At 42.5% G+C, this 17,572-nt stretch overlaps 1 protein-coding gene across 4 annotated transcripts in view; it reads right to left on the reverse strand.

Annotated features, from left to right (window-relative positions):
• atrnl1a (attractin-like 1a) overlaps positions 1 to 17,572 on the reverse strand; it is a 219,055-nt gene that overhangs the window by 164,427 nt on the left and 37,056 nt on the right. For all 4 annotated transcript variants that reach the window (XM_056394524.1, XM_056394523.1, XM_056394522.1 and 1 more), the window contains exons 6-10: positions 13,898 to 14,072; positions 13,032 to 13,119; positions 10,612 to 10,858; positions 6,664 to 6,847; positions 4,818 to 4,972 (exon numbers count right to left, since the gene is read on the reverse strand). In XM_056394524.1, coding sequence (XP_056250499.1) covers positions 4,818 to 4,972; positions 6,664 to 6,847; positions 10,612 to 10,858; positions 13,032 to 13,119; positions 13,898 to 14,072 — 849 coding nt within the window. The remainder of the gene's footprint in view (positions 1 to 4,817; positions 4,973 to 6,663; positions 6,848 to 10,611; positions 10,859 to 13,031; positions 13,120 to 13,897; positions 14,073 to 17,572) is intronic.

A 17,572-nucleotide genomic window follows, 5' to 3' on the forward strand; every position in this document is an offset into this window, starting at 1 on the left:
GGGGGTTAAATCCAAATGAAAAGTGCCTTCCGTGTCGACCTGAATCTAATGTGTGGCAGCAGAAGAGCAGGAGAAGCTAATAACGCTGCGTCTCCCCTCCAAGGTTAGCGCAGCAAAACAAAAACAAATTAGCACTCGAAACCCTTCTGCTCACAGCGAGCGAGGAGGCAGCGAGGAACGCAGGATGGCAAATGAAGACACAAAAATAAAAAGGGGGGAGGGGGGGTGGAGAGAAGTGACTTCCACAGGTGGAACTAATTAATTATGTCCTGGAGAGACGAGGGAGGGCAGAGGGGGGAGGGGAGGAGAGAACATCTCCAAACACTGTAAAGTCTGGATATAGAGTCTACAGCTGCTACTGCTGCTGCTTGAAAAGCTCAAATTCTTTTTACTTAAGACAATTTCCGTTTAAGAATCAAGAACATTTGAATTTCTGCAGTCTGGAGATTAATAGCTGCTTATGCGGGAACGTCCAACCAACAAGTCTGTTCTATCTTCCCCCTGACTCCGAGATAAACCCCCCCCCCAAAAAACTGTACCAAGCGAGCGATTTCTCAATTTCCCTCTCATTAGTACCGAGTTACAAAATCTTTACCAGGAACAGTTATTAAGTTTCACACGCAAATTAGTCCAAAATTTCCAGCTAGCTGAAAATTAAACAAAAAATCTGAACGCTAAAGCACGAGCACATTTGTATGTGTCACATTAACTGGGTGAAGTCTATGAAACCGTGTCCCAGCTTGAAACTAGTTCAATCTTTTCTCATTGCAAACAAGAGAGAGAACATTTCTGCACCGTTGTTGTTGTTGTTGTTTTTTCTTTAACTGCTTTAACAAGTTAAAGCATCTAGTTTCCTGTTGGAGATGTCAGTGCGACAGCCGCGCGATCCTAAAACATAAATTTAATATCTACAAGTAAATGAAAATGAAAAGCAATGTTCTCTACTAATGAAAATTGTGCAGGGAAAAAACTAGTTATAGAAGAAAGACTCAGATAATCACTTTCTTGAATTGACTTTTTTGTTGTTGTTGTTGTTGTTGGGGGGATAAAAAGACAAATTGTGAAAATAAAAGATGCAAGAAAACAAGGTGAAAGAAGGTGAAAGTTGTGCAGCTGCAGTCGTGGAGGAGAAGCAGCAAAATGAACGAGAGAAAAACAGGAAAAAGGAAAAGCTGGGAGACATTTCTCGTGGGGGGGGGGGGCTCAGGTTTAAACCCCTTTCTTAAGATCATCATAACCCTGGGTGTTTTCAAGTCACCGCGCAGGCAAAGCAGATGAGTCTAATTCCACATAATCCCTCTCCGGGTTAGAGGAGACCGTTCAGTGGCGCTGACACACGCCGCACATCGGTCTGGTTATAGAGCCGTGACTGTGACGGCGTCCTCCACGACACCTGACGGCCAACAGGTCGTGGCCCTGAGTCGTAGACGTGGCCGCCACGGAGACGGAGGTGTTTAACCCCCGTGATCACCGGAGACCCGTCGCTTACTTTTTAATTCTCATGTCAAAAGAATCTCACGGCTGTAAGAAGACAGGAAGTAGCACAAAGACTGGAGGCAGTGGGAATCAGCTAACCTGACTCTGCACCAAAATAACTAAGGGCAAAACTGTAGTGTGCACTTGTTGGTGCAGGTTACAGAGCAGCTGAATATAAAAACTTGCTTCCTCGTTGTCAAAAGCTTCATTTTCAAATACACGAGCACCAGAAATCGTTTTCCAGCTTCCAGGTCAGACTGAACAGCATCTCTCGCCGTAGCGTCCCCCCCCCGCCTTCATCTAGTTTCCTCCCTTTGTTTTTCTCAGCCATCACTGCCCCCCCCCCCCTGTCTCTGCAGTATGTGAGAGAGCTGGTGGAACGATAAAGTTTTGCAGATCTGCAGATGCGAGCGGTAATGAATAAATGATGATATTTATAAAGACAGGGGTGTGCTTGCGCGGAGTTGAGGGACATGTAAATACACACATTTATTGCCAGTGTTGATGGGCTAAGAAAAAAAAACAAAATGTAAAAATAAATAAATAAATAAATAAATAAATAAATAAATAAAGCACAGCATTCAACACTAGGCTGTTTCCAACTTCATTAAGACTGGGACGCTCTGTAAACAAATGCTTTATTGTTTATTACCTTTGAATTTGCCTTTTATTCACAGGCTTATTATCTGTGTTATCCTGGCATACCTTTATTGTCTTTAGGTAATTCTCTTCCTCCGTCCTCGGTGCTTCCTTTTCTCTCCCTAAATCCCTCCTTCATTTACTCTTTATTTCTCTCCCGCTCTGTGAATATCCGTCTCTCCTTTCCTCAGTGCTCGTCTCTCTTATTTCATCTGCTTCCTTGCATCCACTCCTTTATCTCACCAATATCCTCCCCGGTATTTTCTACCCTTTATTACGTAATTTACAGCAGAGAGTGACACAAAAGATGAAAGAAGAAGAAGAAGAGGAGAAAAAAAAAAAGGGGGGAAGGGGGAATAACGCCAGAAATACAAAAAATACTTCTTCTTTTTTTGTTTTCAAACAAAAATGTATAACTCAAGGTTTGGCTTTTCCTGCAGCTTTTAACCACGTCTCAAGGTTTTCTTCAGCAGACTGAGTTCATTCATTTAACCAGCTACGCGACCAAGACGATGGAGAACTTCCACCCCCGGCTCCTCCAGACCGCTTGTTTAAGTGTCTCTGGACAAAGATACTGAACCAGAAATTGGCCCTTAATGGCTGTTTCATCAGTGTATGGTGTGTGTGATGTATGTGTATGTGTGTGTGTGTGTGTGTGTGTGTGTGTGTGTGTGTGTGTGTGTGTGTGTGTGTGTGTGTGTGTGTGAATGGGTGAATGTGGCCTGGACGACACCTGAGCCCAGTTCTTCGTGCAGTATCACTTTGGGTTGAAGGACGCTGCAGCTGTGACTAAGGTCATCACAAGAACCTGAGGTGATGACATCATAAGGCTGGAAACCTGCCCTGACTGCGCCGAACTTAAAGGATAATTACACCGAACCCAGAGGGCACTCAACCTAAAAAAGAAAGACCAGCGGAAACGGCAGCGATAACTAGAAATCTGTACGAAAAACCAGCAGTAATACGTGTCATTTTCTCTGCATTTCACGCGCCGCTTTCTCCTTCTCCTCAAAAACACATTTTTTTCTCCGGCGATTATTGTGACGCGCCACGTGATCGTGATTCCGCCTGGATCTCCTTGGGTGTCGGTGACATATTGAAAAACCACCCCAGAGACCGGTGGCAGACACAAACAACCCAGACAAACTCTGGAGGAAATGAAAAAGGACCCAAAGATAATTCTACAAAGCGGAGAGAAGCAGCTCATATTCACAATCCGAAGAACCAGAAAACAAGGAACACGTGGAATATTTTTGCGTAATAAATGATTAATTAATCACTTATCAAAGTTTCTTGAAGATTAACTCTGTGTAAGAGGAGAAAGGGATTGATCTACTAACCATTTCAGTATGAAAGACTTTCTCTCTGACCGTCACCATCTAAACATAAAATACAATTAACCGTCCGACTTCACCACAATGTTATAAGGACATGGCGGCAGCTTCACCCGCTGAGCCGCCCCCCCTGCACCATACAGCGCCTTTTCTACATGCCTATACATCCATCTGTCTTTCTTTCTGTTAATCTCTCCGCTCCCCGTTGTTTCTCTCATGTGAAGAGTTGTTGTAATCCCTCTTTTCCTCTCCCCCAGCGCTCCCGTCATCCCTTCATTTTCCCCGTCCCTGTCGTGGGGTGGAAACAGCCTCGCGCCATCTGGTCTACGGCGCAACTGGGTAGCCTGTAATGGGATCTTTAATCATCCGTACTCTACCTATACTAACTTCTCCACATGCTAACACGCTCTGGGTTTCTTTTTTTTTCTAATGTAAGTTTCTCTTATTCTCTTTATCTCTCTACAGTATGCACCAATCAAATGCTGCTGCTGCTGCTGCACAATGCTGATTCACAGCAGGAAATCAGTAAAATCACAACATTAGTTTTCATGTGTGTCTCTGTGTGTAAGGAGGAACTCTGAATGATTAATAAGAACAAACCAGAATCACCTCCTCGTGATCGTTTCCCTGCTCCACTCATGAAATTTGGTCATAATTGTTGTGTGAAGTCTTGAACAGTGGCTAATAAGTGCTTTCTGAGGTCTCCGTGACCGTGACCTTTGACCTTTGACCACCAAAGTGTAAGCAGTTTGTCCTTGAGTCCAGGTGAACAACTTTACCAAATTTGAATAAATTCCCTTTAACGAGTGAGGCCAAAACCGCCTTTTTTTGGGGTCACCACGTCCGTGACCTTTGACCTTTGATCATCAAAATCTAAACAGTTCGTCCTTGAGTCCTAGTGAAAGTTTGAGCCAAATTTGAAAAAGTTCCGTCGAGGCGTTACCGAGATATCGTGTCCACGAGATTGGGAGAGACGGGACAACCAGAAAACAATATTGCCTCCGGCTCTGAGTGTCTTGGTTTAGCAGGGTGTGTGTTCCTCTATTATCACAACTAAATACTTTATGTAGTAATATAAAATATATAAAAACCAGGACCTGATCACGTGTTAAACACAGCGTGGTTCATCTGTAAGGAAGTAGAGGCCGTCACCGACACTGAGGGTGTTAGGAAGCAGTTCATCAGCTCCCTGCGGCTGCAGCGAGAGGGGAACTAGTCGCTCCAAATTCAGATGAGGGATCTTTCATGGATACCATCCATAAGATGAGTCAGTGAGGACAGTTTCAGGACTGTGTGTGTGTGTGTGTGTGTGTGTGTGTGTGTGTGTGTGTGTGTGTGTGTGTGAGATTACTTGTGACTTGTTCTTACCTATGTCATACGCCAGGAAGTCGGCAGAAAAGCACTTGGCTCCGTTGCTTAGCGACGTGTCATTGTGAGTGTTTCCACCAAAAACCAGAATGGCCCCGCTCAGCAGCACCGCAGAGTGGAGGTACCGCGCCAAGCCACTCTCCCTGAGGATTAACCTGCACACACACACACACACACACACACACACACAGACACACACACACACACACACACAAACATCAGAAGTGACAAAGGCACAGAGAAGAGCGTGCAACTCTGCAGCATGAGCGATATTAGGAAAGGTTGAATTTCTCAGCTGTGTGTGTGTGTGTGTGTGTGTGTGTGTGTGGCATTATTTCCATGGTGCCATGTTATTGATGGAGTCTGTCAGAGTGTGTGACCTGGCCCGTGGTGACTGCCCTTCATACCAACTGTTCTTTCATGGGAGCAACACACACACACACACACACACACACACACACACACACACACAACATAGACGTCGTAGGAGGTCTCAGTCTGCTGCGTGTGACCTCTCTGAGGTCAAAGGTCACATAGTGGAGACCAACTGTGGTGGCTATCTGTGGCCTCTTCATTAACTGCAGAGACAGTTGTTAGAGGAACAAGCTGAGCCTCTGACGCTGAGGGAAAAGTAAAACAACACTTTCACCGATCACCATCACCGTCTGTAAAAACCAGGAACCTTTAACCTTCAGAAACTGAACATGACATCATCAGCTCCTCAATAAATCTCTCGATACCTTACTTCCAGTGAGGCTGTGGCGGTATGAGCACTGCAGTTAGCTGTAGCTGACTGTAAAGGATCTGGAATATACTTGATATATGGATTATTGGATTGTAATCCACAGTAACTGCTCTGAATCCGAACCCGTCAAGTCATCAGAACATGAGCAGTAGTTAACGCTGACGGAGCGGAGACGATCGTCACGCCGGTCGGGAGCTCGGACAGAATAACTGGAATTCCCAGAAAAGTTTCCGTCTGGGAATCTCAAAAGCCGAGCGACACCCGACTCCCGGCGACGAATTCCAGCTGGAGAGCGAGAGCCACGCAGACACGGCGGGTCGAGCGTGTGCGCGTCGTGGATGTGATGCGAGCGTGTGCACGTACGCTGAACTGAAAAGGACAGACTGATGGAGCAGAGCATCCTCTTTCACCCATCCATCTGCCCGGGGTCATCAGAGGTCAAACCTCCTGTCAGATCCTTCTATTCTCACCCTCCTCTCCTCTTTCTGACTAAAAATGAACACTCACGGTATCACATTTTGGTCTTTCTGAGGTTTGGAGCATCTGTTTTGTTAAAGTTAAAAGTTAAATCATCATCATCACTAATTTAAAGTGAATAAACTTACGTGAAGAAAAAGTTCCTCTAAAGAAATTACTGATACATTTACGTAAACATAGTAGAGTTAATCAGAAGTGAATGATCATCTGGGATGAAAGTAGAAACTAGAAAGTAGAGGAAGAGTAAAAGCAGAAAGATTTATATTAAATATTGAAAAACGTTGGAAACTGAGAAAAAGGTAAATATTCACAGTTCTACACAATGAATTAAAAAGTTGTGAATGTGTTTATGTGACTAAATGTGTGTCAGCCATGTGACCACGGTGCGCCCTGCCTATGACCTAGAGCATCATGGGATTGGCTCCAGCTCCCTGCGGCGCTGGACAAGACAAATGGTTTACAGAACGGATTAAATTGAAGCTGGCAGCTGATACCGAGCGGTCACTATGGATGCGAATGCTTTCTCCTTTTTTTCTCCATGCTGGCAGGTTGCAGTGTCCCTGCAGGGCATCGATATGTATTACAGATACATTTTCATAGGGTGACATTAGTCTGCGCTCTCACCATGTCCTCGTGTGGATGTGGTAGCGGTACATGTGGTCCACCAGACCGTACTTGTTGTTGCTGAGCGCCTTGTATCCCCCGTGAACGAACACGCAGCCGCTGGCCTCGTCGTGCACGCTGCTGTGGCCGTAGCCTCCCTGGACCACGGCGCCTCCGGCGGACACCACCTGCCACGAGTCGGACCCTGAGACAAAAGGAGAAGGAGGAGAGACGGGTCTGATTAATGCGGCACGCTCATGCAGAAAGATAAAACTTGATCACTTAAAAAGTTTTTGATGCTTTGGCAAGTTTGGCTTTTCACTTTGATGCCAAAAAAGCGAAGCACTTTTAATTCTGCAGGTGAGATGGAGCGAGGGAAGAGAGAAGAGGGGAGACGGAGAGAGAGAGAGAGCGAGCCAAACGGTGTGCGAGGCCAAAGGAAATTAGAGTTTATTGAATTTAAAAGCGCCCTTTTATTAGACCAGCGTGATGCATACAGATTAATTCAGGTGCATAGAAAATCTTATTAAAAACAGGCAGGGATTACATCATCCGAGCAGCCCCCCTCCCCCCCAGAAGAAACACAACACAACAAACAAAGCCTGAGCAGGAGGGGAGGGGGGGCTTCAAAAGCCTGAGAAAACGTGCCATCATCTGGAACTGTAAAACCCCCGAGACCACGAGTAGTGCTGAGAGCAGCGAGAGAAAAACTGGAGGAAGCAAAGACACAACGAAGAACTAGAAAGCACACGGAGATGGATTATCTCCACACAGACCTCTACAGTTCTCTCTTCACTACAAACTGTGTGTGGCCAATGGTGTCTCGAGTTAAGGAGGCCAGATTATACATATATATATATACACATATATACACATATATATATATTTATATGTATATAACGTAAGGCTGTTATAAACGGCCACATAATGGATCCACTGGCACCAAGAACACTAAACTTTTCTAATAAAGTTTGGTGAAAACGGTTGGCAAAGAACCAAAGGAGAGAGAGAGTCAAAGACTACTGAACCACAAACATGACCTCCTGGGCGAGGGCGAGAAAAATGGAAGGAACGAACGAACAAAGTAAAAGTGTAGAGAAGAACAAAATCGACAACAGAGGAAGAAAGAGTAAAATACAGACAAAAACATCACAAACTGTTTACTGAATTAAAAAAAACGAATGACATCATCCTTGGATTTGCCAGTTTTTCACTTTACCTGCGTTTGTTTTCCCCACCTGGTGTGATTCAATGAACTGTATGAAGCATCACCGGTTTTTATTATTTACTTCACATTGTTTCTGCGGAGCCAACGAACCAACATGTCTGTGTGTGTTGCCCCTATTCCAGATATATAATCAGCCTGTAATCAACACAGAACTGCACTAGTAGGAAATGGTGAGATAAGTTTGAGCTCGTGTGTAAACAGTTTGTCTGCCGGGGAGCTCTGACATCACTAGTAATAATCAGCAGGTGACAAACATCAGCTGCTTTATTGTTTACTGTATTTTCTAAATATCTCTACTGGTGTTGCGATTAAAAACAAGCCAATAATGCTTCAGAGAAAAACACCCAATTGAGAAGTTACAGAGATAAAGGGGGGGGGGGGGTCAGCAGCAGACCGGAGAACACAGGCCCGGAAGAAAGAAAAAAAAAAGAACAGAAAAGAACAAGAGAAACAGTGATAGGAAGAGGGGCTGCTATGAGGAGGCAACAAGAAAGTAGAAGGTCAACTCTTATCTCATCTCTGGCAGCTAATTGCTGCAAACCTGCCTCTCCAAGTGGTCATTAAAAACTTTTATCTCATATTTTACACACCGCTTCCACTCCCCTCTGTTCATTTCCTGGTTACACTTTCTCTCAGACGCTCCCTCTGAAGCCTAATGATGCTCGGTGCTGACTTACACTTGTGACACTGCCAGAGGACGAGGAGGAGGGGAGGAGGGGAGATGGGAGAGGCGGGTGAAGATGAAAGTGATAGACAGATGAGGGGTGAGGGAGGGAAGGGGGAAAAAAAAAAAGAAAAGGTGAGAGGAGCGGGAGATGACGGGGACCGAGGAGGAGTGATGACAGAGGTGGGTCAGAAAGTGAAGGCAGCCGATGAAAGGAAAAAGAAAGAGGGAGATAAAGAAGTGGATGTGAGCGGGGGGGTAGAAGAAAAGAAAGAAGGAGGGATGAGAAAGAGGGAGAAAAGGAGGAAAAACAGAAAGGCAGAGAGGCAGGACAGTGAGGAAATGCAGTGGATTCATTAATCATTGTCTTCTCCCAGACAGTCCGGCCCGGGTGCCACCTCTTCTTAATGACCGCTTTCTGTGTGTGTGTGTGTGTGTGTGTGTGTGTGTGTGTGTGAGCATGTGTGTGTGTATAACTGCACACAGGTTTGCCTTTCAGTGCGTCCTGTGTCTAATGGACGGCGCGTACACGAGCGTGGATGTGTGTGTGTTTTCTCCACCTCGAGTTACAGCTGCTGGTTTGTAAAAGCTGTACGACACCGCCATCTGCTGGCCAAAGAGGGAAACAAAGATATCATATAAAAGCAATTGGTTTAACCTCATCCTCTTTAATTAATTATTTTTTGCTTTATTACCGTTATTCAATCTGAAGTTTTTTATTTTTTTTTATTTTTACCATTTATTTGGTTTTATTTACTCATTTATTTATTTTTATATGTATTTATTTTTTTTAGTTTTATTTACTAATTTATTTATTTTTATATTTATTTACTCATTTATTTATTTAAAATTTTTTTATTTTCTCTCTCTCTTTTGATGTGTGTGTGCTATACAGCTGTCTGTGGTGGGGGGGTATTGTATGTTATTCTGTTAGTTTAAACTCAATAAAAAACTATCTATAAAATAAATAAACACGGTCTTCAAAAAAAGTTCACTAACGTAATAATAAAGTGCGAGTCAATTAAATACAGCTGCAGAAATGTGAACAGAGAGCAACAATAACGCTTGCGATGCTTAAAAAGGTGAACATTAAAAAAAAAGACAGCATTAGAAAACCATGCACAAATTTCTGATGACGAGATGTTCCACACACACAGAACCGGTTGCCAATTAAAGATTTGCCTCACAGCAGGAATTCACTTCCTCCACCAGAAAAACTGCAGCACCAAATCAGAAAAGTTGACTTCAGGTTACCGAACAGACTCCTCTGCCGCCTTTTAAACTTTGAAGCTACACAAAGTATGACTCGCAGACATTTTTTTTTTTTTTACTTCCTTTAATGTGGAGCTTCTGGAGAGAATTGTTTTGGGGGCGTAATTCTGAGATTCACCTGTGTGGTAACTTTAAGAAGAAGAAAGAAGGAACTGGAGCTAAAAAACCTCGGGAGTCGTGAGAAAAAAGCCTGGTTGTCAGTTTTCTGAGCTGGTTAATTAGATGCGTCTGTTTCCCGCCTTCAGGCGGTGGACGCCGTGCAAAACGTTGAGGGATGATAAAAAGTTTGTCTGTGATTGGAACTGAATCAATTCACTAATTTTTACGTCCAGTCTGGTCAGAATGAAGAAGTCAAGTTTGTCACTGTGTTTCCGTCTAGTGCAGCTGTTTCCTAATGAGAATAAAACATTGTGCGAAACATGAGTAATGATTTCCTTCAGCAGTGAGTGTTGCTTCCTGTTGTGTTCAGTATTCAGATGTATGAGAGTTAATGTAGCGTGCGTTCATGTGCAGCTGGCACCAAAAAAAAATCGGAGGTTTTTAAACGCTACTTTGCTGCCAAGGACCAACGCAAATATGACAAAGTAATAACATGAAATAACAAAGGTAGATGAGCAGGAGAGTGTTGTTGTGCTTCATGTTGTTATATTGAATTAAACAGTAATGGTTTCTTCCACCTGTGTGAACATAGCCTCTGGAAAATGTCAACAACTTGAAGAGCGCAGGTGTTTCACTTCCTTCAATGAAAGAAAACAATTAAACAAATAAAGACACAGTAAAGAGCTGAGTCAGCAGGCGCACTCACTGATGTTGTACTCCTGAACTTTGTTGACGTAGCTGTAGATCGGCGAGTAGCCGAAGAAGATCAGCATCACTGGCTCGCCGTCGGCCAGCTCCACCGCGTGGGCCGTGTGTCCCTCCAGGGCGTAGGGAGGAGGCGGGGCGGGTTTCCGCGGTGACCAGGTGCGCCTGGGGATGTTGAACACCCACATCTCGTCCGTCACGTTAGCCGATCCTGCCTCCAGCTTCCCGCCAAACATGTAGATGTCGTCCTACGTGGGGAAGAAGATAGAGGTGCTGAGCTGGTCATTTTTCAAACCTCTGTTAGTTTAGCTGCAGCAGTGTCTCTAAAGACGTGAGTAAATACTGTGTTTTAGGGAATTTTACTGGACATCTGAGTGTTTTGGGTGCAACCTGCAGATCTTTAAATCTGTTTTTACACCTGTTATTGGAGTTTGTGACCACACGGTGGCAGTGTAACAACCTAGTGAACACAGCTTTGTAAAGTTGATCCTCTTTCAGGTTCACTGATGTGGATGCTGGTCTCCCTGTTAAAAGGAATTGTTTGATATTTTGAGATACACATGTATATGTTAGATAAAAAATATCCAATACTACTCACAGTTAGCAGCCTGTTAGCTTAGCTTAGCTGTCCAATGGTGATGAAAATCCAGCTACCAGCACCTCTTAACCTCTCAAACTCAATTATTTTATCTCAAGCGACACTTTTCATGACACACATTCATTGTAAATATGAAAAGAGCAGCTTTAACTCTCTAATGATAAACTAACATGCTCTAATACATACTTTACTCCACATCACTGCAGCTCTGCAGCATCAGCGTCATGCAACAATCAACTAATTAAAAAACACCAGTAACAGCAGCGCAGCAGCTACAACGTGATGGAGTCGGTGTCAAACTGAAGGGTGAGAGGTGAAGAGTCGGGATATGAAGTAAAGCATGAATATCTGCTTTGTGCTGTGATCTAAGATGTTTCGCGAGAAGGCGACAAACTTCGCTGATGAAGTGGAGTAACCGCATTCATCCACCCTTCGGCGTGAGAGGTCTTCCTCCAGCTTCGGTCGCCGCCGACCTCCTGCGCATCAAATCTCACCTTCATCACAGCAGAACGGAGATTTGTCTTCGTTCTACTTCCCGTCCTCCGCCATTAAATGACTCCCCTCCACACACAATCACCACGTGTCCCAGTATTTGGACAGTGACGCATCATTTGAAGCTCCAGACTGTGAAGTGAGTGATCTACAGGCGGACGCACGGATGATCCTGATGTTCTCATTTCTTCACAGGGAAGGTGACTAATGGGGCTGTTTTTCAGAAAGTGTCAAATGTTCTTTAAAGTCTGGTGAAATGACTCCAGCAGAAAAAAATGCTTCAAAAACCGGCAAATGAGCCATTTGTGGATTATATTGTAAAGTAATTATCAGGCTATAAAATGTCAAAAATAATGACAGAGACCATCATCACATCCGTCTTAAAAGAAATAAAAATAAATAAATAAAATAAAACATATTCTATTTACAACAACTTGAAACACAGTTTGGTGTTTTTTTTGTTTTTTTTTCATTATTTAATCAAAAGATAAATCAATAATCAACAAAAATAAAATAGTGAAACTCAGCTGATGAGCAGTTTAATCCACTAGTTAATTGACGGAGTGAAATCCAAACTGCTTCATCTTTCAGGTCTTAAACTGGTGGATAAAACTGAGCACATTGTACTATATAATATAATCTAACACAAAGTTAATCTTGGTTAATCTGTGACATCGTGTTCTGCTCTATAATTACGTGACAGAAACTGTTCTGAGGTTAAAATGATCTTTTATTCTTCGCTATTAATGAGCTACAACATTATTTTATTCTTAGTAAAGTAAATCTTTCGGAATTTAAAGGAGTTCATACACCGAGCTGACTCCTGATGCAACAACTCTACGGTGTGTGTGTGTGTGTGTGTGTGTGTGTGTGTGTGTGTGTGTGTGTGTGTGTGTTGTGTGTGTGTGTGTTGTGTGTGTGTGTGTGTGTGTGTGTGTCAGACAACTTGAGAATGGTACAACTTAAGCACATGAAAGAGCCGAGAGCTGTAGACGAGTGTTTACAGGTGTTGTACAGACAGTGTTTTTGTTCACTGGTGCAGGTGTTTGATCCACAGGTAATGAGGAAGACGACAGACCACAGATCAAATACGCAACTTCCTGCTAAATACAAAAAATCTGCAGCTTTAATTGTGCATACTATGTTTAGATTTGTCTGTGTGTGCATCTGTGTTGTAAGTTGTTTTAAAACTTGACTGTAATGTATTAATATTACTTGTTACCTGACACAGAAGCGGCGTTCACACCGTACTGTATTTTCATATTTTCCTGCATAAGGAACATCTTGTCTCTGTCGTGTTCGTGCAGCAGCAGCAGCAGCAGCTCAGTTACCTGGTACAGAGCCAGCGAGTGTCCGTATCTGTAGAGAGGGCCGCTGCTGACAGGCACCGCGTCCCACGTGCTGGTCTCCAGGTTGTAGCTGCAGGAAGAAAAAGAACAAAAATATATATATATAAATAAAAATCAAAAGGAAAAGACTTCAACACCGATAGTCTGAAAAGTTATAAAATACATTTGTAGTCCACTTTTTTTCACTGACTCCGAAGTTCAGACCCCGTGAGTGCTGCTACATTAAAGCACTACAGAGATATGAGGCAGACTTTTCAAAGTCCGTCCCTATGGGGCCAAAGAACCTGGATTAGCATACGTTTAGCCCCAATGGCACCATTAAAAGTCTTCTGATTCCCCTATTAGCAAATCATGCATGCAGCGTAGCCATGCGTGCACAGACAATTACCACTGGAGTGCTTTGATAATGAAGTACAACTTAGAAACGATTCTCAGGCAGGTTATGAAGTTATAAGAACATTTAGGGACATTTGTCCACGATGGATGAAGGTGCAGGTCACGCTGAGTCCGAACGTGTGTGTGTCAGACTTGAGTTATGATTCTGAGAACAAACTCTGACGCAAATTAAGCCTCTCGTCTCTCCGTCCGTGCACAGATGGCACTGATAAGATTAACGATGGCTCCGTGCCTTTTAGATTTCCCAACACAGTCAGTCAACGTGCGATACCTGCGTCAGGAAGCAGCAATTAAAAAAGGGCTCTAAATACACCTGTGTTGGAGTCAAGGTGTTTTGAGAGTAGTTTTTAGTAGTTTTTCGCTGCCAAAAAAAATTGACTTTAACGCTGTTCTGCGCCCTTTTGTTCGGTCTCGCAGAACTGAACGGAAGCCCGCTAGGTCAGATTGCTTACTTGAGAACCATGTGGTAGTTGGAGTAGTTGAAGGAGTAGCCTCCCACCACCCACATCAGCCCCGAGTGCACCAGGGCCTGATGGGACGCCCGACCCAAAGACTGCGCCGACGGTTTGACGCTGGGCAGCACCCAGAACGCCTCAGTGGAGGGAACGGACAGAGAGCAGTCTGGACCTGAGGTGGAGGAGAGAGGGGTGGAAGCATTTTATTTAAGCAGCATCTTAAATTAGCCTCAAACATGATTAAAAACCAGTTAATACAAAAAAAGATCAGATCATTAAAACCACAATAAGAAAAAAAAGGTACCTCTTAACTCTAAACTGTGTATTTTGAATATTTACCCAGATGGTTTTGAGACTTCTTCCTTCTCATGGAAGAAACTATTCCACAGTGGATGAGGAGAATTATCTTTGTCTTTGCTTTAGAAAACATAAGTTACATCATAAAAAACAAACTTGAGGTTGTACCCTTTTTCCATTATCATTATTATTATTATTATTATTTGTTAGTGATTGTTATTTATTCTTACTCATCGTTTATTCATTATGATATAAGCTGTATCTGTCTACTTACATGTGCCTTCTTGTTCTGTGTTGTTTATTTGCTTAAACAAATAATTCAATAAAGAAATGATTGTGGAAAAAAAGCACAATAAGAAATGTTTTAAACGTGATCTAATATTACAAAAAACTAACTTTAATAACTAACTTCCTGAACTTTATTAGGATGTTATATAGTGTGCAGACAGCTTTAGGGAATACACACATACAGTAAAGATTTTATTTGGATAAATCAGCTGCAGCAGCACTTTCAATAAGCCTCCACTCAGACTGGTTTCAGCTTTCATCCCCGTTTATCCAGAATCATATAAAATATCAACAATCTATGTGAAATTTTGTCATAATTGCCGTGTGAAGTCTTGAGCAACAGCCAGCTAAAAGGTGAGTGTTTTCTGAGGTCACCCTGTTCTCGATCTTTGACCTTTCACCGCCAAAATATAATCGGTTCATCCTCAAGTCCAAGTGAATGTTTGTGCAAAAATTTGAAGAAGTTCCTTCGAGGCGTTACTGAGATATCGTGTCCGCGAGAACGGGACGGACGGACGGTAAGAAAACAATATGGCCTCCGGCTCTGTCTGTCGCCGGCGCGGAGGAATAAAGACAGAAAAGAAGCACAGATCAGATTCAGATGATGGTCAGACAACAACAGAGCAATAAACCCACTGTCATCCTTCATCAGTGTGGTGAGTCGTCCTCTCCTCGCTCCTCAGATCAGGCTACAACCATCAGAGGTTTTTCTAATGGGGCAGGTGGGTCTGATCAGCGTTCAGTATTCAGCAGGTTTAACAAATGAGAGACGAGAGCAAACATGAGGAGAACAAACAGCTGAAAGGCATCGACTCGCTGCTGCAAACTGTATTTACATCACACAAATCTCAGCGGAGTGACGAGAGGAGAGGAGAGGAGGACAAACGGCACCACGTCCTCTTTTCATTAACACAAAAACATATATTTTTGCTGTGAAATGGTGGTTGCTGTGGCAACCAGCACTTTTTTATTCCCCCGCGCTGTCTGTGTCTCAGATGGCTGCGCTCAGGCTGTGCGGCTGCGCCCTCCTGATTCATTACCCCACACACACACACACACACACACACACACACACACACACACACACACACACACACACACACACACACACACACACACACACACACACACACACACACACACCTTAAGTCCAGTCGTAACTGCAGATTCTTCACGCCAAGAATTAAAAAAATGAAGTGATTGTCTCAAAATTTCTTTGAGAAAAATTAGGGTTTTGTTAAATTCTTACATTAAGAAAATATATATTTGTTTTTTGTTTGACACAGGAATTAAAACAGAACTGCTACATGTGAAAAGAAAACAGCTTAATTTGGGCAGAGAATAATAATTGCTCAAATTTGCTAATAATGGTCAAAAAGGTTAAAATGGTTCAATCATCCTATAATCAATACTCACAACACTTGTGTAAATTTAGCAGTGACGTAACAATCACATGATGAACTGTTGTAATGACGTCGGGTTTTGAATTTGTGTGCATTCGCTTGTGATATTGTTATTCAGTGTAGTTACTATAGAAGCATCTTTCTGTGGGTTTAATTTAAAACAAATTATATTTAACGCTTCAAAATTTCAGATGACTGCATTTAGTGTTGATATTTACAGTTTCATTTATCAGCATGTCTTCAGAGAGATAATTAAGACTCAACAGCGTTTTAATTTCATGCCAATAATCAATTGGTCAGGGTGAATGTAAAATTTTAAATGATACATTCTCTTCAAAGCTGTTTAAATATATCAGGTTTTTCATTAATAATGTTGCTTGTTTATTTTTTACAACCGTACAGGAAATAAAATGACTTACAGCTCAGGATTAACATGCATGTTGGTTGCGTTTAAATTGAGATTTGAAGGGTAGAAAGTGGCTTCACTCCTTTCCTACTGTGTCTATTTGTGTTTACACTGTTAATCCAGGAGGGGGCAGTGCTTCACCACCTGATGCAACTTCAGACTGCTATTTCTGGTGGGGTTAGATTAAAAATATCATTATTATGTAAGATAATATTGAATCTGAATTGTTTTGAGGGGAAAGACACGGTTGACAAACTACACAAGGCAGACAACAATTAAAAATTTTAGTACTGGTATCAATTTGCATATTCGGCACATAGTCTCAGATTGATGCTTCAGACAAACTAGGAAAAAAATGCAATTTAAATAATATTTGAAGATTGTACATGTAGAATTACCATATTAATACTGGGACATCAGTGTAATTGCCTTGAACAAATGAGACAATCGCTGAGGAAATTGGAAACATCTACAAGCCATTCGCTGTTCATTCAATTCATTCATACGACCTGTGCTTTAACTGAGAGAGAGAGACCTCATTTACAGTGTGACCAAGTGAAAGAATAAACAAAAGATCCACCAAAGTGCCAAGAAACAAGAATAAGAAACTGACATAAAAAGTAAAAGTAATAAAAAGTCAAAGTAGTAAAACAATAAAACCTTAAGAGTAAATAAAGCAATAAAATTTAAAGCAAATTAATCAAGAAAAACAAAACCAGCTGTGAAATAAATTTTAAAATGCCTTAAGGGTAAAAATGAGGTAAGTCTTAGATTGTTCTTGATGTTATTCCAGGTGAGAAACTGGATTTCACAGGCTCAGTAAAAACCAGCCGGGACCTGCAAAGTAATCCAGTCACCTGAACGTGTTCGATAAGGGTCCGCATTAAACGGCAGCAGTGAAGTAACGTAAAAGGGGGTAAGAAACCTGTCATGGCCTTGTAGATAAATAAACCCAGTGTCTATCAAGGGACAGAGAGGGCCACCCAACCCTAGCAGACAGCTCTCTGTGATGAGTGTTATAATTATCAGCAGTGATAAATCCTAGTGCAGAGTGATAAACAGCGTGCGGCGGCTTCAGAGCTGCAGCAGAAGCATGCACGTACTGTATAAAATGTCCCCATAATCCAGGACTGATAGGAAAGCTCTCAATAAGTGTCCTCCTTCAGTGCAGAGGAAAACACGTTTTATTCCTACAGAAGAAACTAGTTTGAAAGTTTCTCACCAATACAGATTTCAAGATGATGAGATTATCATAATCAATATTTTCAGCTCTGGTGA

This window comes from Seriola aureovittata, chromosome 14 (assembly GCF_021018895.1).
Source record: "Seriola aureovittata isolate HTS-2021-v1 ecotype China chromosome 14, ASM2101889v1, whole genome shotgun sequence".
NCBI classification, from domain to species: domain Eukaryota; kingdom Metazoa; phylum Chordata; class Actinopteri; order Carangiformes; family Carangidae; genus Seriola; species Seriola aureovittata.